Source organism: Trachinotus anak, unplaced genomic scaffold, assembly GCF_046630095.1.
Source record: "Trachinotus anak isolate AG129_WGS33_773 ecotype Australia unplaced genomic scaffold, CSIRO_AGI_Tana_v1 ptg000013l, whole genome shotgun sequence".
Taxonomy (NCBI): Eukaryota; Metazoa; Chordata; class Actinopteri; order Carangiformes; family Carangidae; genus Trachinotus; species Trachinotus anak.
In genome coordinates, this window is record NW_027273864.1 from 5,017,792 (window position 1) to 5,040,614 (window position 22,823).

Genomic DNA, 22,823 nt, shown 5'->3' on the forward strand with positions numbered 1-22,823 from the left:
TTGTTCCACCTGCAATAGTATCTTTAAATCTACTTTCATAGATATTTGTTACAGGGTTGTATACTTAGTAATACAGTCTATGATTATAGGCTGTTCACAGGATGTTAACCAGGAACTTTAGTGCTGTTGCACAGTAAGGCTGAATGTGAGGACCTGTAGGATTTTCTTACACAGCTGCAGATTAAATAACAGTGCGAGGACAACATGCAGGTAAAAAGGAGTATTAGATATACAGAGTAATGTGTGGAGTTTCTGTGGCTATGTATTTTTTTTTTTTTTGGACACGACGGTTTTATTCTGAAGGATTCGGGCCGGAAATCGAGAGGCTTGTGCGTCTCGCAGGCCTCCCTGTGGCCCAGCACTGGCTGAACCATAGCCCGCAGAGATAAAGTGCCAACATTTACTCGGAGATGCCGCGGGTGTATGTGGGCAAGCTTAGCTACCATGTTCGAGAGAAAGACATTCAAAGATTTTTTAGCGGCTATGGTAAATTATTAGAGATCGACCTGAAAAATGGGTAAGATCACTTCATCATCCGTGACAGCTAGGTTAGCTAATGTTCATTTAACGTCAGTCCTCAGACGGGGTCCACACTAATGCTACAAGAAAGAAAGAAAAATAAGCAGAGCGATAGCGTCCTGTTCTTTTCTTTTTATGGGCACACAGTCACACAAAGTTGTGCAAACCAGTCCGTGGTTGTTTCCGAGCTAGCGTCAGCAGTCAGGACCGGGGCCAGCCGTAAACAGCCTGCGCTAACGCCGCTGTGTTGTCAGGTCACTCCCACTGGCTCGTAACGACCTGTGTAGCTCAAAGGAGGTTGTTAGCCACCTCGAATAACTCATGCTGTCTTCCCTTTAATGCCAGACTTAGGACCCCGTTAATGTTAGAAAACTAAACCGTAACGTAGCTAAATAATGAGCAGTAACGTTCATTTACGTGGCTAACGTTGGGGTCCACCGATAACCGTAAACCACTTTCCGCTGACACCTCTTGTGAATGATAATGGGTCTAGGGACTTTGTCCTTGATGGATTTCATTTTCCCTCTATATAGCAGCCTTGCATAATCACTTTAAGCTATGAATCGAAAAAAATAAAATGTTAGATCAACCTGGAATGAAAAGAATCACTACAACTACCCTAGATACAGCAAATTTTAATTTATTTGCTAGTTGGTTACAACTTCTCAAAGGGATTTGAAGCTTTGGCTCATCGATGTAAGGTTGGTGATAATAGTATGTAATAGTCATTTGTCATTATTTTAGACATTTTGTAGAATTGACTATAGATCAATATCAAACAAATAGATGGAAGGATTATGGAAGTAATGGTCATTTCCTGCTTTGAATCCTGCACATTGATCCCACACAGGTACGGCTTCGTGGAGTTTGAGGACATGAGAGATGCTGACGATGCTGTATATGAACTGAATGGAAAAGAGCTGTGTGGGGAGCGAGTCATCATTGAGCATGCCCGGGGGCCAAGGAGAGACGGATACGGCTATGGGGGACGCAGTAAGTTCAGCACATCTAAGTACATGTGAATGTGGGGTTCTAATCAGTCTCTGTTCACTAGCACAACATAAGACATGTTCACTTTCACTGACTCTCCATACAACCAAAAAAAACTAATTTCGACGAAGGTGTCAGTACTCGTTATTAGAAATCTTTTTTTCAGTGTTCACTCTTTGGTAGTCATTATTTTACAAAAGGATAATGTCCACAGCCATCTAATGGATCTGACACTGTGCCTGACAGCAGGTACACACAATGACTTAAATCAGTGAAAGAGATGTGTTAAAATCCCATGAGTTACAGTGATTAAAGAAAAGGTAAGACTTTTGAAGCTACAATGTATTCAGTTTGAAGTCAACATTAACAAAGTGCTTGATGTTTTAATTTGAAAGAGTCCACTGCGGGCTGAGTCCGAGTCCAATGAGGGTAAAGATGACTGCCTGACCCGTTTGGCCTGGGCTTTCCCCTTACAATGTGTGTGTGACCTTTGCCATTTGACCATTGGTTGACATAACCGGAAGCCATGATGACAGCATCCTTTTCCAATAGACCAGGGTGATGGTGAGGAATCCTGTTGGTTTTACTGTTGCAAGACATATTGCAGAAGACCAAGCCAACACATGTTTGAGCCACTGATTTGGCTTCCAGTACTCTGTAGTAAATCAGTGTTTGGTAGGTGTCATCTTTTGTCTTATTACGTTACAAATGGATAGTGTGCAAAACCACGAATATTGTACAGTTCAGGAAGACTGGAAAGTAAGACAAAATCCTGACTTCATAGTTCAAGTTGGAAGATGTTTTCTGGCTATTCAACCATTTGGAATAGATTAGCTAACATGACTAAATTTAAAGCAAAGGTGCAAGTAAACAATTTTGGAACTAGCACTTCGGGGGAGAACAAAAAAGCAAATTTTCATACATTTACAGTATCAGATTTTACAAGTGGGATACTAGCAAGTTCTCAGCAATTATTGGCACCAACTAAAATTTGCCCATTAAATCATTAAAAAGTCAAATATTGTAATGTAAATCCATAAAATGAGTCAAAAAGAGAGGAGAGGAACTAGGTTTTGTTTCATAACAACACAACTCAACATCTTGGTTTTCGGGTTCTTACATTTAGTTAAGTTAAATCTACATAAGATCTAGTTAAGAAAAATGCTGTGTAAACCTTGTAGTGGTTTTTAATCCTGGTCCACGGGGCATAGGGTGCTGCTGGTTTTCTAGTTGTTTAAGCACATTTACCTGACATGCCCATTTTAAATGATCCCGAACTGCATGGCTGAATCGAAAATCAACAGGGCTCTGGGTCCAGAGGATGTGGACTAAAAACCTTCAGTATCTTTAATTACCTTGTATTGCCTCTGAAAGTTGACAGAGCTTGACAGCAGTGAGTAGTCTATAAATAGATAAAGACTAGATAAGACAAGATAGTCTGTTGTTAGTCCCACAGTGAAGAAATTTGCAGTGTTACAGCAGCAAAGCAACAGTGCAAAGTTAAGATGTTTTGGCACAAAATAAATTCTAGGTAAAGAAGTCCAGTCTGTAGTGGTTTCTTAGATTATTAATGCCAGTTCGGAGTCGTCACCTTTCCAGAATTTGGTGTCTTCAAATTAAATTTTAATCTCCCTGTCTCCTTTGAAGGTAGCGGCTACAGCAGCTGGAATCGCTCCGGCAGGGACAAGTATGGGCCACCTGTACGCACCGAACACCGCCTCATTGTGGAGAACCTCTCCAGCAGGTGCAGCTGGCAGGACCTCAAGGTGAGACATGATCCACACTTGAGGGTACAGACTCTAACGCAACAGGAATATACATCCACCTGTTGATATGTTGTGCAGATAGTTTAGATGGATTAAAAATCTGGCTGCTAGTTTCTCCAAATTGGGTGAACAATCAAGAAACTGTATCCCAGTTTAAACATGTACCGATCCTCCTGCAACATGGTAAGGCAAACAAGGAGTTTTGTTTTACCAAACAATGACGTGTTTTTTATCAAATCTGTCATCAGATGCCAAACTAACTGCTCATGCGCTCATAAACTGAAAACCCTCCATCCAAGCAAGCAGTGAAGCTGGCTGCAGGATAGGTCAGGCAGATACCTGTCTCTGCTGATGTCTGTAGGCTATAGACCTCAGACTGTCACTGACTGCAAGAATCAGCAACCATTTCACTACATTTGGTTCACTAAAATTGGGTAACTATGTATAAAATAGTTAAACATCCTACAGTATACATCTGATGTGAATGTAAACACTGGAATTAAAGCTGAAAGTCTGTGCTTTAATTTTTTAAATCCAGTAGTTAAAGTTCCTCTCCAGACATGTTTCAGAACTGTAAAAATACTCTGCTATGATTAAGATTTTGTTTAACATTGTTTTCCTACAAAAAAGTGAAAAAAAAGGAAAACTGAAAACTGAGAACTGAGAAAGCACATCTACACTTAGTCTTAAATCTGGATAAGGCCTTTTGCTCCGCCCACCACCACTGCAAGTTGACAGGTGAAAGAGCAGAGAGCATCGAGATGGTTGGCATTAGAGGAAGCATCAGAGAGACTCAGCCTCATGTTGGAGCCTCAGTCAGACTCAGATGAGGAGTCTGTTCTGACCAAGATCAGCGACTAGCAGACGTATCAGAACAGTTTGCGCAGTTAGCATTTTTCATTTGTTTATGTTGTTTGTTAGCTTGTAACTGGCAGTGGCTGACACAGTGTTAGTGGTTGTGCTAATGCAAACTCTGGCTGTCTGTACTGACAAGGTTTCCGGTTTATTTTGATGGGATTAGTTCCTCAGTTATATGATGTATGAATCCCTGACTGTCACCTGACTCATTTGTTTCTTCACAGGATTTTATGCGGCAAGCAGGTGAAGTAACATATGCTGACGCTCATAAAGGCCGCGCCAATGAGGGCATCATTGAATTTCGATCCCGCTCAGACATGAAGCGAGCTTTAGAAAAGCTCGATGGGACTGATGTCAATGGGAGAAAGATTCGCCTGGTGGAAGACAAACCTCGGCGCAGGCGCTCTTATTCTGGCAGCAGATCCAGGTAGGGGAAGTCGGACGCGACCCCTGATGATGGTTTAGCATATGTGTGTTTGTTTTCTTTCCTTATTTTTCTCTCTTACTATTTATATCTAAGGTCATTATGTTGAACCCACAGGTCTCAGAGCAGGCGGCGCTCTCACAGCCGCAGCCGAAGAAGCAGGAGTTCTCACAGCCGTTCAAGGTCCCGGTCACGGTAAGTTCAGCACTGGACTCCCACACTGGTCTGAAAAAATTGGAACTGCTTGGAGAGATGTAAACATAATTTGCTGCTGAAGAATTTTAATTTTACCCTCATTTACTTAGTTGTGATATTTGCCTTAGGCAAAGCAGTGTTGTTGAAAGTGATAGTACCTAGCTGCTCTGAGTATCAATCATATTGAACACAAAGCCTTAAATCTGAGTCAAGAAATAAAGTTTAGAAACCGGGAAAGTGATTTGTTTTTAATATTGCACAAAGTCACATCACCTACATTGTTTGTAATAGTTTTTTTCTCTTTTTCAGTTCTCAGTCTCGCAGCAAGCGCAGGTCTCACTCCAGGTCAGGACGGAAGTCACACTCCAGATCAAAGAGAAAGTCTAGCCACTCTAAATCCCCGGAGAAGTCTCGATCACGCACCCGCAAATCACACAGTCCCTCCAAGAGCAAAAAGTCCCGCTCTCGCTCAGACACTCGCAAGTCACGCTCCAAGAGTAGATCCAAAGTCAAAACGGAGCGTGAATCCCGAAGTCGTTCCAAGGAAAAATCTTGCAGTAAGAAGTCTCGAAGCCGCTCGCGTTCCCATTCAGAGAGTAGAAACGAAAAACATGCCTCAAAATCTCCTCTTGACAAGGACCATCAGCTCTCCAAGTCACCAGTCAAGCGCTCCACGTCCCGCTCCAGGTCTCGCTCTTGATCCTGGTCAGCCTCTCAAGACTGAATCTTTCCGTAACAACGTACTGAATGAAATTTAATGATAGTACACATCCCAGGCCTGCGTTTGATGTGTTTTGAGATGTTTAGAGATCAAAAATGATTTGTACCTTTTGGAACAAACTGGGAGGTCATTAAATCTATATTTTATTGATTTTTAGTTTTTCTGGAAAATGATAATCAGAAACTGTTAAGGGGATACTGAGGTTATAGTAACTCTGTGGGAACAGTATTTCTCTTGTTTTGATAAAGTCTGAATGAACCATTTGAGTCCAGCAGCTGGAAGCAGGGGCAGGTGTTGCTTCATATTTTGATAACATATATGTACTAAGTCCAAATAGGAATATGTAAAAGTATGAACTAATATAATTCACAGTTTGCATGTTCTGTGATGATTCTTTTTACATGTTTGCCTTTTAAAACCCCTGATCTTCCTCCAGTGGGAATTACATTTTGAAGCAATCTGCAGCACTTATTTCTAATGTCATATTGGAATAAAATAACACATTTCCGAAAAACCTGCCTCTTCATTTTTTCATCACATGAGCATTATTTGCAAAATCAAAAAAATACTGTTTACTTTCATCCTTCGCCCCACAAATGAGATCATGTTTGTTGTCTAATTCTATTAGGAGATAAATTACCCCCCAACCATTTATAAGGCTGCAAGGAAGTAAAGGATAAATGTATGTTGGAAATACTTCTGAGATGATATGACAAAGAAGAACTGTTAGTCTGTTATCTTATTACATTACATGACTACATATGAACATTCGGTATATCATAATTCCCTTTAGCCTGTCAGTCTGATGTCTACCTAATAAGAAATTAATAAATGTTTTGCTTTTTTTAAAAAAAAAAAAAAAAAGGTTGGTAATGGTTGTCTTGTTAATTTAGTAGTGACTGTTTGTCTTCAACCAAATTTAAATCCAAGATAAAAATCACATGTGGTTTACGCATTGTCCAAACAAAGCCATTGCGTTTTTCTATTAATGTATCTGTTGTAGCGAGCAAACAGAAAAACAAAGGGACCATGTTTCCTTGTGCCTGTCCTCTGATAAAAACCACAGGCCCACCCAGGTGCACGCTGTTCTTAAACCTGTCTGCCTACATGGATAACCTCAGGAACCCATAGTGTTACCTAAATAAACAAAATAATATACCAGAACTAACTATGTTAAACAAGCAAATAATATAAATAAACTAAAAGTAGAGAATATTATCAAAAAAATCAAACTATTATTCAAAGTAATCCAAACTTAGAATAAATGAATAAATATTAGAAAAAACAACAAACTAGTAAATAGCTCCAACAAATATCTAAATCTTCCCTGGATTCAGTCACCAACATATTATAATAACAATCATGTAGCATTAAGAGGAAGTTCATTCCTTAGCCTGGAAAATGTAAGTGTGATCTTATCATAATAATAGTGGTAGTGTAGTGTAATAGTAGTAGCTTTGAAACAACGAACTGTTGATAGACACGGTTAAATGATGAAGCATCCTCCGCTAAAGAGGTTATGTCTTCACCCATCTGTTTCTTTGTCAGCAGCATTACCAACAGAGCTGAATGTATTGTAATCTTTTTATATACAGTCCATGATTGTAATACAGCCATGATTTTGCCACACTGCAGCGCTGCCTGGTTGCTATGTTGTTAGCGCCCCTAGTTACCACTCTTTCCCATAATGCATCACTTCTAGGAGAGCTTTTGAGGTAAGTTAAGCAAAGCTAACTTGTTAATATAATGTAACGTAACGTCACAGGTGGAAATAAATGCCGTAAGCGAACAGTTATCTTAGCTGTCTCTATAGTCAAATGAACAAAAAAGAGAAATATTAGCATCTGACGCTATTATAAGGTAACGACGCCAAGCTATTAGCTACACGGCTAAAACAGCGTACAGCTAGCTTCTTAGCTATGTTTGCTAACAGTAAGCAGCAACGGTTGGATGGACGGCTACGGTATGACGTGATATGATATAGATTCATGCCATTGCCGTCGCTAATTTGATGTGAGATAGTTATCTTCAGGAATAATCGTGCCAACTCAACCCAGAGCTTGCTAAAATAATAATAATGTATTAAGGATGTTTCGTAGCTAATGTTTTGGTATCTAACTTGGATCTAAATCTGTTTCTAGGTGTCTGGATACATACAAGAGTCAGCAATCCTAATACATAATGGAGAGGGAATCGAACAATTCTGTGGTCTTCAATGCCTCAAAGAGAGAACTGTTTACCATGAACAATGGATATAAATCCATGCAAAAGAGATTACGGGCTCAATGGAAAATTAAGAGGTAAGGTGTGGTGTAACACTTACCTGTGTCTGTTTGCTTTAACTTGAACATCTAACATTTCTTGAGCTTTATCAGTGATTTTGGGAAAAATGTAATCTGCAAAACAAATGCTGTGTCCCATAGTATGAAAGAAGAGCTGTCTGTGGAGAAACTGAAAGGTGTCAAATTGTGGATAACTGCAGGCCCAAGGGAGAAGTTCACAGCATCTGAGGTGATGAATCAGTACAAGATATCTCCTGACAGTTTAAAATTATTTTATTAATTTTCAAGTAATGATGTAACAAAAGGTTTAGCGGAGGTGTAAGTGGTAAGCTTAACAACCAAACCAAAGTGCTGGTCCAGTTATCCCACAAGCATGTTTTGACACTGTTGTCCCATTTTGTTCCAGCTGGAGGTTCTCAAGCACTACCTGGATGGAGGAGGAAACGTCCTGGTCATGCTCGGTGAAGGAGGAGAAATTAAATATGACACCAACATCAACTTTCTCCTGGAGGAGTTTGGAGTAATGGTTAACAATGGTGCATATTGACAGTTCACATCATCTAACTGATCATCATCAGTTAAAGGTATTTTTGTGAAAAATTAATTTTCTTTCTCTCCATCGCTGCTGCAGATGCCGTTGTGAGGAATGTGTATTACAAATACTTCCATCCTAAGGAGGCGCTTGTGTCCAATGGTGTATTGAACAGGTTTGTGGTTGCAGCATATATTATTTTTCTCACACAAACATTCAGTTATATATTCCAATAAATCCCAGAGTGTTTGTAACCTACAGAACCCATTCAGATGTAGTTGGAGTAATTGTGCTACTCATGAAATTTGTCTATAAGCTGATGCACATCTGAGTGAGAGTTTTCTGCCTCTTTCTTTTCTAGAGAGATCAGCCGGGCTGCTGGCAAGGTGGTCACAGGAATGATTGAAGATGAAAATGTTGGAAACAATACACAGTAATTTTTTGCCTTTATATTCATATCTCCTACATTAATCACACCATTTAGTGCAAGGATGTGGGAGGTGGTTTTGAACATAGGTATTGTTGTCTATTTGTGTAGGGCTCTCACATTTGTGTATCCATATGGTGCCACACTGAGTGTGGTGAAGCCTGCTGTGGCCGTTCTTTCAACTGGCTCAGTCTGCTTCCCCCTCAACAGGCCGGTCCTGGCCTTCTATCAAGGAAAGGTCAGAAACACTAAGTATTAGTACTTGTTCCCCACCCATGTAATATCAATGAATGTATACTTGTGAGGTGATGTTGAAAGATGTCTCGTGTGTTATGAAGGAGGCAGGCAAACTGGTTGTGCTGGGGTCCTGTCACATGTTCAGTGACCAGTACATAGACAAAGAAGAGAACAGTAAAATCCTGGTGAGTGAATGAAGGATTTCTTTAATTAACACACTGGATGGTTGGAGTATTTCGCTCGTGTGTGAAATTTGTAGCGTCAGTTTTTGTGCACAACCGTCTGTTGTACTTTTTCATTCCAGGATGTTGTGCTCCAGTGGCTCATGACTGATAGCGTTCAGCTGAACCAGATTGATGCAGAGGACCCAGAGGTGGGGAAATATACTTGATAGGAGAAAGGCATCACTAATATTGTTTTGTAAATTAGCTGATATCCGTCTTGTCCTTTTGTCCCTCAGATAACAGATTACACTATGTTGCCAGACACAGGCTGCTTGTCAGAACAGCTCCGAGTGTGCTTACAAGAGGGTGATGAAAACCCCAGGGACTTCACCTCCCTCTTTGATATGTCTTTGTTCAATTTGGCAACTGACACTTTACCTCAAGTCATCGGGTGAGAATGCAAAATATACCTGAGACTATTATCCCACCATTATGGCTTAGTTTCTTTACATAGCTGAAAGTAATGTTTTCTGCAGTGCTTACAAGCAACTTAATGTCAAAGACGAGCCCCTGCAGCTGATCACACCCCAGTTTGAGACCCCTCTGCCTCAGCTTCAACCTGCTGTAAGTTTCTATCCTGCATTTCTGTTCCAGTCAGTGTTTTCCATACATCCATCAGTCAGTCAGCTTTAAGCCTCATGTTTAAACCCAGAAGCTGCTGTTGCCTCGCCTTTTAGGTCTTTCCACCTGCCTTAAGTGATTTACCTCCACCCATGCTGGACCTGTTTGATCTAGATGAAACGTTCTCTTCTGAGAAAGTGCGCCTAGCACAGCTCACCAATAAATGTAAGTTCAGTACTTATTCAGTGAAATTCACTGGTAAGATTTAAAAAAAAAAAAAAGTACACAATGTCTGTTCTCATTTTATAGGTACAGACGACGATCTTGAATTCTATGTGCGAAAATGTGGTGAAATTCTGGGCGTGACTCCAAAGTTGGATAAAGATCAGAGGGATGCCAAGCATATCTTGGAGCACATTTTCTTCCAGGTTGTAGAGTTCAAGAAACTAAATCAGGTGAGAGCACCCGTAAAATCTGCTACAAGTGAATATAATGATTATTATGCATTCAAGGACTCGTCTAAAAGTGATTATCCCACTTGCAGGAGCATGACATCGACACTGAGGCACGATTCACTCCATTGTGATTGGATTCAAGTAACATGTTTAATATTCAACTCTGCCTTTTCAATATACTGTACTGTGACCAAGCAGATACAAGTATGTTCTAGTAAAGGAGGTAAAGGGACCGTCTTGGACTTGTGTTGAAAAACTGTATATGAAGAAATTCGTTTTTATACCGCTTTTGTATTTTATTGTTGAGAAATGAAAGATTGTAAAAATGCTTATGCAAATCAAGTCAGACACTTTTATTTAAATATTCAAGTCTTTAAAAACATTGTTACAGTCAACTGAGCTCTCTGCACGAGTCCTCACACATGGGTCCTGTAAAAGAAACACATTGAAGAGCTACAGCATGGATTTGCAGTGTTGCTGTAGTATACAGTGATCAATATTTAAAAAAAAAAAAAAAAAAAAAAAAAAAACCACACACACACACACACACACACACACACACAACAAAAAAACAAAAAACACACACCACAAATTGACCCACTTACCTTTACATTGTCATCCTTGTGTTTTAAAATCCACTTTGATTTGACCTTGATGTATGGTGGGTGCAGAGGCAGACACAATCATGTGCCGCTGTAAACCCCATACTTCTTTCTTCCAAACTTTGTATGAGGGGGACATTCTTGACCATGTCAAGGAGAAACTCCAGCTAGTGAATGATGTGCAGACTGGGGTTTTGGACTCCATGTTGACTCCAGAGCGCTGTACTCAGTGCAGGGTTTGGGGCTGTTGCTCTCTGATTTAATCAAGGACACATCCCATGACATTTGAGAGGTGGTGGAATCACTGAACAACTGGTCAAAACAAGTGGCCTTATTTTTGTTTTGGAGAAGAATGCAGGGAGTGGAGGACTTTCCCTGTAAAGGAACGGCCAGGTGACAATTGTCAGTCTCTTGAGTGTTTGAGCTGTTTGTTGAAATCGCCTTAGGGGAAGAAATGGGATCTGATGACAGGCAGAGAGAAGCCGGCGTGGACAGCCTGGCGTTAGATCCATCAGCTACTGTTTCAATTGATGCTCTTGATGAGGAAAGTTGTTCCAGCGACAAAGCAGACAGCAAACTCTGCTCCCCCAAAAACTTCCTGTCAAGCTCTGAAGGAGATGAACACTCAAAGCTTTCCATATCTAGGATGTAAAATGTAGGATAACACTTGGAGTTATGTCATCTGGTCAGACTTTAGTGAGGCACTATTTTCAGAATAAGACTAGTTTTCTTACCATTAATGACAAAAGCTTTCTCCATTGTTCCCCTGGACCTGAGTGTCAACTGACTTCCAGGTGGGTTTTAAACTGATGAAGCTGCATGCTAATTGACCCAGCTGGAGGCTGAGCAAGTCATCAGTCTGAAGGGGGTGGGTGGAGCACCCCTACTCCGTTACTCTTACACAGTGAGGCTCATCAGGTGCAGACACATTTTAGCTGTGATCATTGTTTTTCATATATATTCAAATTTATTTTCATCACCTTTTTTTTTTTTCATAACCTTTATTCTAAGAAAAAAGTTTAGAAACATTATACTTCAATTTCCAGAGTACTTCTAGCCTGACACACCAGGTGGTTTGTTACACAGAACCACAAGAGGTCACAGTTGACTTGCTGCCAGCAACCTCTTCCTGTTTGCTGTTTTCAAAATAAAAGATTAGTTTAATGAATGAATTAATAAAAAGTTAAATTTTGTGGATAGGACTGTGAGGAGAGCAGAGCACGATTTAGATGGAAAAATATTAATCTTTTTACACCACTGCATTTATTATTTTAATTCCTTTTCAGATTTACATTCAACATGTCAATCAAATTATCAGTTTGTAAATATGATGCATTGTTACAGATTAAACTACTCAGCTTTATATAAAGTGGCTAAACTGTGTCCATTCTTGATATTAAATGCATCTTCCAGTGATTTAGCACTACATTTCCTTATAGTTGAGGTTTTTTATCTACGCACGCAAGTCAAAACAAATACCAAGCACAGAATATATATTGATTTCCATTGTTTATTTTTCAAAAATACACTTTAACTTCAGTTTGACTTAAAAGATTACAATGTTCACAATGTTCCTCCTCTGGCTTGATCTTGTCTTCTTCCTTGTCTTGTTATCAGCTTTGTTGCTCTGTAACACACACACAAACACACAAACATAAATAATCCATTTCAACCTGTTTCTCTCCCTGTTTGAAACTGGAAAACATCTTCCCTTCTTAGCATCATAGCCTTGAACAAATAAAAAACAGACACAGTAACAGCACTCACCTAAATTTAAATCCATCTTCACTGTCTTCATCTCTCACAGAGAACATTGGAGAATCCACTGGCTTGATCTTGTCTTCCTCCTTGTCTTGTTACCAGCTCTGTCTCTTTGTAACACACACACACACACACATTCACACTCACAGACAAACACACACTCACTCTCAAGCATGGACAAAAACTTGTCTCTTGTCGTTGTCCTTCTTGTCGTGTCCTCAGCTGCTTTCTCTCTCTGTAACACACAAATCACACACACACACCCTAATGCTTACTAGCCTAGTTCTGTTCTGCTTGTTTAATCCAATAAAACTTCCCTTGCTGGTGAGACACTGAAGCATCCTCTGGCTTGATCTTGTCTTCTTCCTTGTCTTGCGACCAGCTCTATTTCTCTAGAACAAACACACACACACACACACACACACACACACAAATGCGCAATCACTCTCATGTATGGAGAAAAACGTTTCTCTTGTCCTTGTCTTGTCCTCGGCTGCTTTCCTCTGTAACACACAAATCACACACACACACCTTAATACGTTCTAGCCTAGTTCTGTTCTGCTTGTTTAATCCAAAAAAACTTCCCTTCTTATGATCTGAGTCTGGCACTAAATAAAAAGTCACAATAGCAGCACTCACCTAAATTTAAATCCATCTTCACTGTCTTCATCTCTCACAGAGAACATGCAGCTGGTGAAACACTGGAGCATCCTCTTGTCTTCCTCCTTGTCTTTTTACCAGCTCGGTTGCTCTGTAACACACACTCACACACACACACACACACACACACACAAATGCACACAACCTAAATAACACCTTTTAGCCTAGTTCTGTTGTGACTGAAAAAAATCTTACCCTTACCTAAATTAAAATCCATCCTCACTGTCTTTATTTGCATCTGTCTCTCTGCTCCATGATGCTGCACTCATGGAGTACGTGTGGCTTCACTGGAGCCTCCTCTGGCTTGGGACACAGATCTAGCAGCATATGTCTTCTCAGTGCATATTTAATGTGGAGTATGCTACTGAGTTTTTGTTCAACTGCAGCTTAGACTGGACTCGTCTGTGAGAGCACTCGGTCTACGTCAGCATCACAAGCAACGACAGAGTGAACGGTTTCTGAAGGTCTGGTTCCCACTGCTGTCTTTGTAATTGTGCAATTCAACCAGAGATGCTTTTGCCTGACTGTCCTGCTTGTTTGTCCACAAGTGGTATGTATTTCAAGAGCTTCAGCACTGATACTGATCTGAGCTGTACTTTTGCTTGTTACACAATGACAGTTGAAGTAAGCACAGTTATAGATTTCCATACGTGGATGTTAGCTTGAAGTCTCTGCTGCTCTTGGCTGCATGCTTCCACCAAGAAGTCACGGCACCTGCTCTTCATATTTCTCCCTGCATTCTTGCCTCCTCCAGTGCCGTCATGAAGGTGACCCCAAGAGTAACAAAACACTGTGGACTGTTAAATTGATTGTGAGGTGTTCATCTAATGTTGGGATTATTCATGGCCTCAGGTAGATTGAACTGAATTCTATGGTATTAGTTTTAATTTTATTATATTGTGCTGGACAGTGCACATTATTCTTCATTCAACAATGCATCTCCAGTCAGTTGATCTGACTGCAAACTGGATTAAAATCTACAACATTATATTAGATATAATTGTGTTAAAGTGTTTTGAACAAAATTTACTGCAACTACAACTACTTCTCATTCCTTTAAAAAAATTTTTATCCCGCCACCACCCCCCCTCATCGGTGGACAAATAACTTTCTTCTGTATAACTGTTATTATATATAATAAGTATATAATAATTTAAAAAAATAGATCCTCTTTTCTTTTTCCACTACCACTACAAATGATTTATTAGCGAGGCTGCATGTGAACGGACTACGTGGAAATTTACAGATTAAGGAAGATGTCAAAATGTACATCACATGGAGCCTGGCATAGTCTGGATTCAGAAAGTCTAATTTGTGTTTTATGAAATGGACATGTTTAAGTGACTGCACAAGAACACAGGATTAGATCAAATCAGATTATATTATTATATGCTGACTGTTTCATTTTGTGTTGGACAATAGACACTTCAGTTATTTAGTAAATTTAGTATTTAGTATAGAGTAAGCTTCTCTCCTCTATCAGGACTCTTTCTTATTTGATTGTGTTTGAATATGTTGGAAAATATATTACAATTTTTTTAACTTTAATTTTAACCCGCCTCCACCCCCCCCTCATCGGAGGACAAATAACTTTATTTTGTATTACAGTTACTGTTTTAGAGATGATTATTCCTTCTCAGCTGGTTAAACCTAAAGAATTATTATTTATTTTTATTGTTTTTTTTAGACTGCAACAGATTGTTGTCATGCAGCCTTCTTATCCTTATCTGATCTCTGGATCTGGATTTCTTTCAATTCAATATTTAAGTTAATATTAACCAGAGACCATCCAGCGAGAGGGTCAAACCAGCTGGGACACCCAGCAACATGTTGCAGCTGGTGCGATCCCATCACTGGATGGTCTCAGATGGATGGATTTCAGACTACACTAAATTGTTGTCAAACAAGAGTCTTCTTCTTTGGTCTGTGATGTTCCAACACGAGTCTCGTGAACACATTTTGCCATGTTTGAAGTATTCTTCCCTCCTCTGCTCTATTGGGACTCTTGTCTATGTTTTCTTATTTGATTGTATTTAGGTGAGAAGGAAAACCGATCACTAAGTTGAATGTTTCTCATGACAATGTGTTTTAAGCTCAGCAGAGGATGTATTTCCTGAGGCAATTGAAGAAGTTCAACCTGCCAAGGACTATGATGGTGAACTTCTACACCTCCATCATTGAGTCCATCCTCACCTCCTCCATCACCATCTGGTACGCTGCTGCCACGGAGAGGGACAATAACAGACTGCAGCGTATCATCCACTCTGCTGAGAAGGTGATTGGCTGCAATCTTCCGTCCCTCCAGGACCTGTATGCCTCAAGGACTCTGAGGCGTGCAGGGAAGATTGTAGCTGACTCCTCCCACCCTGGACACAAACTCTTTGTGACACTCCCCTCTGGCAGGAGGCTGCGGTCCTTCAGGACCAAAACCTCTCGCCACAAAAATAGCTTCTTCCCATCTGCTATTAGCCTTATCAACAAGGCTAGAGAGCCCCACTGTTGCTGATCAATTGCACCAATCACCAGAAAAAATTCCTTGTATGTGAAAACATACTTGGCAATAAAACTGATTCTGATTCTGATTTAACTTAATTTTAACCCGCCTCCATCCCCCCTCATCGCAGGACAAATAACTTTGTACTGTTTTACAGTTACTGTTTTAGAGATGATCTTTTCCTTCTCAACTAGTTAAACCTAAAGAATTACATTAAGTATTTTGACTTTGTTCAGTTAAATTGTATTACTATTTTATTTTCATTCTATTTATTATTATTATTATTTTTAGACTGCAATAGATGTTATCACTAAAGCTTCTTATCCTTATCTGATTTCTGGATAATTCTTCTATTTCTTTACACTCAATAAGTTAATATTAACCAGAGACCATCCAGCGATGAGGTCAAACCAGCAACATGTTGACGGGTGTTGTAGCTGGTGTGATCCCACTGTTGGATGGTCTCTAGTTTGAGACTACACTAAACACTTTGATTGTGTTTAGGTGAGAAGCAAAACACATCATTATCTTGAATGTTTCTGTTTACTTTGTTTTATACCTTTAATTTTAACCCACCTCCACCCCCCCTCATCGGAGGACAAATGACTTTATTCTGTTTTACAATGACTGTTTTAGAGATTATCTTTTCCTTCTCAGCTAGTTAAACCTAAAAAATAGCATGAAGTGTTTTGGCTTTGTTCAGTTTACTTTTTTCAATAGATTTTTATTTTTTTAATTTTTGTTTTTTTAGACTTCAATTGATCGTTGTCACGCATCTGATTTCTGTATAATTTTAAAATTTAAATTAATATTAACCAGAGACCATCTGGCTGTAGGATCACAGCCTTTATTTTGATCTCAGCTACACACCTGTAGTGTTTTGTGACTGCATGTTGCACCATTTTGAAGCTGACTCTGTCCACAGACTGACAGACATATAAACACCTGACAATATCCACCTGTGGCACCTCCTGCTACAGTAAATGTCTTTTTATTTGCCAAAATGTCACAGAACACTACAGGTGTATAGTTGAGTTCAAAATGAAGGCTGAGTTCAAAGATGTGTGTAATAATGTATTAATTGTGTAGTAATGACTATTGAGTCAACATGTTGACGGGCGTCACAGCTGGAGTGATCCCATCCCTGCAATAGATTCATTTCTAGACACTCCTTCAATGTTTTAAATTTAAATATTAAATTAATATGAACTAAAGACCATCTTGTAATGGGATCCTACCAGCTGTCCCCTGACCCCTGTCAACATGATGAATTCAGAAAGTATGACTTGCACTTTAAAGAACAGCCATGTTCAGGTCACCGAATGGTGATGAGACCCCATACACTATTTACGATAACACACTCTGCTACTTTTTCATCGTTTTTGTGTTCCTCCACTTGGTTTTCCTCTTCTCTCTTTTTCTCCTTTTTGCGTTTTATTTTTTCTTCAATTTCTTGTTGTTTCTTTAGCAGCTTCCTTCTCTTACCTTGTTGTCTCCACATCCTGATCTCCTTCATTTCAGGAGTATCAGCTGAAAGAAAAAGAATATCAAAGATCAGTCTACTGTACAGCTGAACACCTGCAGCTTTCCAAGTGTAAACATTTCAATCTTGTGAATCTGACATTTTAATAAAAAACACTGAAAGTGACCATTTAGCTACAGGAAGCAACATATACGTGTATGAAATATATTGTACAATATATATGCTGACTTTCTTACCACCAGCTGCAATGGCCTCCTCCTTCTGGTAGGTCTTCAGGATGGCCTTGATGAGTTGGTCCTTCTTGTGTTCAAGGTACCATATTTTCAGGTTTGAAATGAATCCTCTTTTTGGAAAAGATTCATTTCTTTCTGTCTTCTCCCCCTGTTTTTCTGCATAATCCTCATCTTGCTCCTCACTATCCTGTCTCTCCCTCTCCTTTCTCTCTCTGTCCTCCCTCTCCTTTCTCTCTCTGTCCTCCCTCTCCTGTCTCTCTCTTTCCTCCCTTTCTTGTCTCTCTCTTTCCTCCCTCTCCTCCCTTTCCTCCCTCTCCTGTCTCTCTCTTTCCTCCCTCTCCCATCTCTCTCTTTCCTCCCTTTCCTGTCTCTTTCTGTCCTCCTGTTCCTGTCTCTCCCTTTCCTCCCTCTCCTCCCTTTCCTCCCTCTCCCTTTCCTCCCTCTCCTGTCTCTCTCTTTCCTCCCTTTCCCGTCTCTCTCTTTCCTCCCTCTCCCATCTCTCTCTTTCCTCCTGTTCCTGTCTCTCCCTTTCCTCCCTCTCCCATCTCTCTCTTTCCTCCCTTTCCTGTCTCTTTCTGTCCTCCTGTTCCTGTCTCTCCCTTTCCTCCCTCTCCTCCCTTTCCTCCCTCTCCCTTTCCTCCCTCTCCTGTCTCTCTCTTTCCTCCCTCTCCCATCTCTCTCTTTCCTCCTGTTCCTGTCTCTCTCTTTCCTCCCTCTCCTGTCTCTCTCTTTCCTCCCTTTCCTCCCTCTCCTGTCTCTCCCTTTCATCCCTCTCCCATCTCTCTCTTTCTTCCCTCTCCTGTCTCTCTCTTTCCTCCCTTTCCTCCCTCTCCTTTCTCTCTCTTTCCTCCCTCTCCCATCTCTCTCTTTCCTCCCTCTCCCGTCTCTCTTTTTTCTCCCTCCTCCTCCTCCTTCTCTCCATCCTCTCCTGTCTCTCTCTTTCCTCCTGTTCCTGTCTCTCTCTTTCCTCCTGTTCCTCTCTCTCTCTTTCCTCCTGTTCCTGTCTCTCTCTTCTCTCCCTCCTCCTCCTCCTCCTCCTCCTTCTCTCCTTCCTCTCCTGTCTCTCTCTTTCCTCCTGTTCCTGTCTCTCTCTTTCCTCTTGTTCCTGTCTATCTCTTTCCCTCTGTTCCTGTCTCTCTCTCCTCTCCCTCCTCCTTCTCTCCAACCTCTCCTGTCTCTCTCTTTCCTCCCTCTCCTGTCTCTCTCTATTCTCCCTCTCCTGTCTCTCTATTTCCCTTCTCCTCCTTCTCTCCATTCTCTCTCTTTCCTCCCTCATCCTCCTCTTTATCTCCATCCTCTCCTGTCTCTCTCTTTCCTTCTGTTCCTGTCTCTCTCTTTCCTCCCTCATCCTCCTCTTTCTCTCCATCTTCTCCTGTCTCTCTCTTTCCTTCTGTTCCTGTCTCTGTCTTTCCTCCCTCATCCCCCTCTTTCTGTCCAACCTCTCCTGTCTCTCTCTTTCCTTCTGTTCCTGTCTCTCTCTTTCCTCCCTCCTCCTCCTTCTCTCCATTATCTCCCATCTCTCTCTCTCTTCCTGTTCCTGTCTCTCTCTTTCCTCCCTCATCCTCATCTTTCTCTCCATCCTCTCCTGTCTCTCTCTTTCCTTCTGTTCCTGTCTCTCTCTTTCCTCCCTACTCCTCCTTCTCTCCATTCTATTCTCTCTCTCTCTCTCTCACACCCAGCTCCTTACTTTCTCCCTCCTACCTTTCCAGTCTTCCCTTTTCACTCCTCCTCAGCCTTTCTCTCTTCTCCTTCTACTGCTTTTCTCTCTCTGTCTCTCTCTGTAGGTTTTTCTCACTCTGTTCACTTGTGCTGTTCAGTATTCTGAAAGATAAATTAATAATATTGTTTGAATGTAATTGTAAAATATATTTTAAGTAAACTTTAAAATTCAGATTCTCATAATTTCATTTATATATTCCCCATTGCAATGAATTTCTCCTCTGCTTTACATTTACAGTTCCCACTGTACACACAAAGTACACTGTACACGCTACTTTTTAGTTACTGAGAATGGCATAACCAACAAAATACTATTATTACAAGTTTTGTAGCGCTAAATGCATTAGCATCTCTTTTTGGGCAAATTGCTAAAACATGTAAACATCAATTACTTATTTTTATTACGTATTGAAATACTAACCAAGTTCATGTACCTCGTAAACAGAAAAAGTAGTAAGTTGAGGCTAAATAACTTTTCGTTATTAATTGCAGCTCCGTCAAACAATTCAAAGATCCCAAAGCTACCACAAAGAGCAACGGAGACACTGTGGAACTAACAGCCAGTCAATGGTTTGGATGTTTTATTTACCATTGACCGCAAATGTCATCCTGGAGAAAAGCACTTGTACACTATGGTTCACAGTTCACACATCCCATACCCTTTAAACCGGTGGGCCAAAACTGGCCCGCCAGCAATATCTGGCCCGCCAGCTTATTTTGACAATCTGATTTTTTAAATCTTACAATATCTACCTGACAGTCTTACATTAAGCTGAAGCTCATGTCGAAATAGACAATCTCCTCCCACCCGAGGATGCTTATTATACTTTTATCCACATTGAGAGGTGAATGCCAGACATAACCTTTCACATCAGGTGCAGTGCACAGCGCCTGGTTCTGCAATAGATCCCCGTCATTGCAGTAACAGTTACCCACAAAATCACTTGCTCTTTAGCGATTTTGTCTACAAAATAAAAGGGAATGTTCGTTTTTTCTGCAATTCTATAGTTCAAACAAGCGTTTGGCTTTTATTGCGAAAAGTTCTGACAGGAAGTTCCATAGGTTCTGTCGCTGGCTTGACGGATCTCTGACATAGCGGACATATGACGTCATGACAAAATAACACCAGTTCAATGAACTGGTCAAACTGTATGTGAACTGTGGCCACACAATATAGTAAATTTAAGTTGCATCTTTATCAATCAGTTTCTTAAAATTAGCCTTTGATTATGTACTGGCCCACCATGTAATGGGTTAGGAAAAAACTGACCCTTACTTGCTGACCCCAGCTTTAAACAACCAAGCTCAACGGACCCCTTGACTGACTGACGCTAACCGCCCAAGTTCACCTCCTAACACTAAGCGACAGTTCAAGCAAGCCTCCCGCTGTGAGTCCCGCTGACACTTCTAACAAACCTGCCTCTCGAAACACTGGGAGTAAGAATTAGATACTCATTAGTGTTACTGGAAAATTATTAACATCACTATTAAACTTAATGTAATTAATGCAAAAAAGTAATTATTGACATAATGAGACACTACAAATATTAATTTTCTGAAACAATATTTTTTTTTCAACGAAAATAGCGTTAGCTTAGCAGTAGCATCTTGGCTATTTTCGTTGGCCAATGCTAGCATTAGCTTAGCAGTTAGTAGCTAGCTAGTTAGCGGCTAACTGCTAAGCTAACTGTAGCTAGCTAACTAGCTAGCTTAGCTAACTAACTAACTAATTTTGACTTACCTCTCCGAAGCTCTCGGTGAAAGTGACGGCTGCGAGCTCTGTGCCTGTATTTATGTCCCACCAGCATTCTAGAATGCAGTTGCCAAGGGTGATAAGAAGCTGGTCCATATGCACATGATTTGATCTTATGTTTAATTATACTTTACTTTGTTTTATTTTCGTTTTATCTGATTTTCCGATTACCTGGTCAGCATATATATTGATAACTTTTGTTTGTATGTACTGATCTGTGAATTAAAAAAATGTAAGGTGAACGGCGAACAGCTGGTTGCTATGCACCAAGCAATTTGATTATATTATTATCATTATTTCTATTTTTTTCCCTCACGGTTATAAACCTCATGACCAGGTTTGTTTACAAATAGTTTATATGTTTGTGTGCTTGCCGTTTTTTTTTTTTAATGAATAAAAATTGTTAGTTTGTTTGACGGTTGTCAACTGACGAATAGATTGTTCAAAATATTTTTATATGTTATATGTTATATGTTATGTTATACGCGGTTAGCGTCAGTCAGTCAAGGGGTCCCTCCGCACATGTTTTAAGACATTATCGTGTAAATGTAAATGTAATATTATTTCCATACAAATTCAATTACTTACTTAATGATTGTTAGAGTTAGCTGACATCAGGGTTCGAATTACGGGGAGGTTGGGGAGGGGGGGGAGTCTGACCCCCCTGATTAAGGCTTGGACCACCACAGAAGGTAAAAACAACAGTGCGGGGGGTTGAAAGGTTTATATCGCCATCTTACCTGTAACTGTAAATACTAAAATATATTTCTCATATTCATGAGTGGAAAGATCTTGTAATATGATTTCAGACACCCCTAAAGTGGACCGTACCATTTCTTTACCTTAACGTTAGTTGAACTTCTCATCTACCTGCCTCACTCCATCTGTCACTCACAGGGTGAGATTGGGCCTGAGCCGCAGGCCTGAGCCGAGCTCCGTCTCCTTCAATATCTCAACATCATGTGACGCTTGTATTTCTTTTGAAATCTCCCAGTAAACCTAATAGCATATGAGTAGTTTGTACAGTCTCTAACGGCGCGAAAAGCCCCTTTCACGCTGAGTGAAATCAGACTGCTGCGTGGTAAGACGGGCAGAGCAGCAGCGAGTTCTTCAGACCGTCAGAGCAAAGTGACAAATATCCACAAGTCTGCTCTTGTCATTTATCCCCGCGATGCTCTTCCTCTCTGGCCGTGCGCACCCAGGCAGGTGTGTGAATGAGTTACTATGGTTACGCTGACGCTCTGTCCAGATGTTATGACACTTACTGTATGTCCACATGTTAAACTCAGATTTGGGTTGAGCACAGAGAAACTTTATCCCTGCAGCAGAAAACAGACTTCCACTGTCGGACTCTGCACGTACATGACTCTGCTCAGTGGAGCTCAAAGATCAACACAGCACCAACAAACAAAACACGTGAATGCAGGACTATTAACGTAAGGATAAAATATGGAGGACTCTGTATGCGTTGCTTCAGCCTCTTTTACATTAATTTTTTTTTTTTTTTTTTGGTATTTGTTTTTAATGTTATACTGGTAATTATTAAGACAAAGTGAAATATTGGTGAGGTTAAGGGGTGCTGTAGTCCATATCTTTCATGTAAATAACCAATTTTATTGTCTCCTATGACAAGTTACATGCTAATCATTTCTTTCATAAAAATCAAAAGAATACACAAATTGTTTTCTGCTCCTTTCAAATTAGTCATGATTTTTAAAATTTAAAATATAAAAAAACAGTAAGTAAACAGAAAATAATTAGGTCAACAGAATGTTTGTTGCTGACACTGTTCAAATTATAGTAAACACTCTTGGTCTCTCACAGGCCCCAGAACAAAGAGGAAGTATTGCCAGTCTTGCCATTCAAAGCCATGTCGATAATAACCCCGTTCTTGAGTTTCACCGGCCCCGCTGTAAAGATTATTTTG

The 22,823-nt window shown here is 40.3% G+C and overlaps 3 protein-coding genes and 2 long non-coding RNA genes across 17 annotated transcripts; 2 read left to right on the forward strand and 3 right to left on the reverse strand.

The window, feature by feature from the left end:
* The first annotated feature begins 315 nt into the window (after positions 1 to 315).
* Positions 316 to 5,987, forward strand: LOC139631125 (serine/arginine-rich splicing factor 6-like). Of its 2 annotated transcripts, none has more exons than XM_071495098.1 (6): positions 316 to 517; positions 1,370 to 1,512; positions 3,157 to 3,275; positions 4,358 to 4,560; positions 4,675 to 4,752; positions 5,062 to 5,987. In XM_071495098.1, the coding sequence occupies exons 1-6, from the start codon at positions 411 to 413 to the stop codon at positions 5,450 to 5,452; spliced, it is 1,041 nt and encodes a 346-aa protein (XP_071351199.1). In that variant the 5' UTR covers positions 316 to 410; the 3' UTR covers positions 5,453 to 5,987. The 2 variants fall into 2 exon arrangements, with proteins under 2 accessions (XP_071351199.1, XP_071351201.1); XM_071495100.1 differs by having other exon boundaries at positions 319 to 1,220.
* A 1,031-nt stretch (positions 5,988 to 7,018) lies between these two features.
* ift52 (intraflagellar transport 52 homolog (Chlamydomonas)) lies at positions 7,019 to 10,724 on the forward strand. 3 transcript variants are annotated; one of them, XM_071495094.1, is made up of 14 exons: positions 7,019 to 7,188; positions 7,615 to 7,773; positions 7,897 to 7,984; positions 8,162 to 8,291; positions 8,387 to 8,462; positions 8,649 to 8,720; positions 8,826 to 8,952; positions 9,053 to 9,136; positions 9,256 to 9,324; positions 9,412 to 9,566; positions 9,652 to 9,739; positions 9,853 to 9,961; positions 10,046 to 10,191; positions 10,281 to 10,724. In XM_071495094.1, the coding sequence occupies exons 2-14, from the start codon at positions 7,655 to 7,657 to the stop codon at positions 10,320 to 10,322; spliced, it is 1,305 nt and encodes a 434-aa protein (XP_071351195.1). In that variant the 5' UTR covers positions 7,019 to 7,188; positions 7,615 to 7,654; the 3' UTR covers positions 10,323 to 10,724. The 3 variants fall into 3 exon arrangements, with proteins under 3 accessions (XP_071351195.1, XP_071351197.1, XP_071351196.1); XM_071495096.1 differs by lacking the exon at positions 7,019 to 7,188 and adding an exon at positions 7,199 to 7,333; XM_071495095.1 differs by lacking the exon at positions 7,019 to 7,188 and adding an exon at positions 7,294 to 7,436.
* Positions 10,530 to 10,971, reverse strand: LOC139631128 (uncharacterized). Its single transcript, XR_011693297.1, has 2 exons — positions 10,797 to 10,971; positions 10,530 to 10,620 (listed from the first exon to the last, which is right to left on the reverse strand). It is a non-coding gene; the product is annotated as an uncharacterized lncRNA (long non-coding RNA).
* A 204-nt stretch (positions 10,972 to 11,175) lies between these two features.
* LOC139631127 (uncharacterized) lies at positions 11,176 to 11,666 on the reverse strand. The gene is made up of 2 exons (XR_011693296.1): positions 11,528 to 11,666; positions 11,176 to 11,434 (listed from the first exon to the last, which is right to left on the reverse strand). It is a non-coding gene; the product is annotated as an uncharacterized lncRNA (long non-coding RNA).
* A 617-nt stretch (positions 11,667 to 12,283) lies between these two features.
* Positions 12,284 to 22,709, reverse strand: LOC139631120 (trichohyalin-like). 10 transcript variants are annotated; one of them, XR_011693295.1, is made up of 7 exons: positions 19,910 to 22,506; positions 19,126 to 19,245; positions 17,428 to 17,491; positions 17,194 to 17,238; positions 13,194 to 13,305; positions 12,561 to 12,789; positions 12,284 to 12,420 (listed from the first exon to the last, which is right to left on the reverse strand). XR_011693295.1 is itself a non-coding variant. In XM_071495090.1 (6 exons), the coding sequence occupies exons 2-4, from the start codon at positions 19,070 to 19,072 to the stop codon at positions 13,289 to 13,291; spliced, it is 1,707 nt and encodes a 568-aa protein (XP_071351191.1). In that variant the 5' UTR covers positions 19,073 to 19,245; positions 20,885 to 22,709; the 3' UTR covers positions 12,284 to 12,420; positions 12,561 to 12,789; positions 13,194 to 13,288. The 10 variants fall into 10 exon arrangements, 7 of the variants coding, with proteins under 7 accessions (XP_071351191.1, XP_071351188.1, XP_071351190.1 ...); XR_011693294.1 differs by having other exon boundaries at positions 13,194 to 17,238; positions 20,885 to 22,506; XR_011693293.1 differs by having other exon boundaries at positions 13,194 to 17,238.
* Between the last annotated feature and the right edge of the window lie 114 nt (positions 22,710 to 22,823).

Coding starts and splice junctions, on each gene's coding strand:
- LOC139631125 (XM_071495098.1), top strand. CDS start 411: ATGCCGCGGGTGTATGTGGGCAAGCTTAGCTACCATGTTCGAGAGAAA. Junction 3,276..4,357: donor GCAGCTGGCAGGACCTCAAG/GTGAGACATGAT, acceptor GTTTCTTCACAG/GATTTTATGCGGCAAGCAGG. Junction 4,753..5,061: donor CGTTCAAGGTCCCGGTCACG/GTAAGTTCAGCA, acceptor TCTCTTTTTCAG/TTCTCAGTCTCGCAGCAAGC.
- ift52 (XM_071495094.1), top strand. CDS start 7,655: ATGGAGAGGGAATCGAACAATTCTGTGGTCTTCAATGCCTCAAAGAGA. Junction 8,721..8,825: donor AATGTTGGAAACAATACACA/GTAATTTTTTGC, acceptor CTATTTGTGTAG/GGCTCTCACATTTGTGTATC. Junction 9,962..10,045: donor AGCACAGCTCACCAATAAAT/GTAAGTTCAGTA, acceptor CTCATTTTATAG/GTACAGACGACGATCTTGAA.
- LOC139631120 (XM_071495084.1), bottom strand. CDS start 19,072: ATGGAGAGAAGGAGGAGTAGGGAGGAAAGAGAGAGACAGGAACAGAAG. Junction 17,239..17,427: donor GGAGGCCATTGCAGCTGGTG/GTAAGAAAGTCA, acceptor TTTTTCTTTCAG/CTGATACTCCTGAAATGAAG.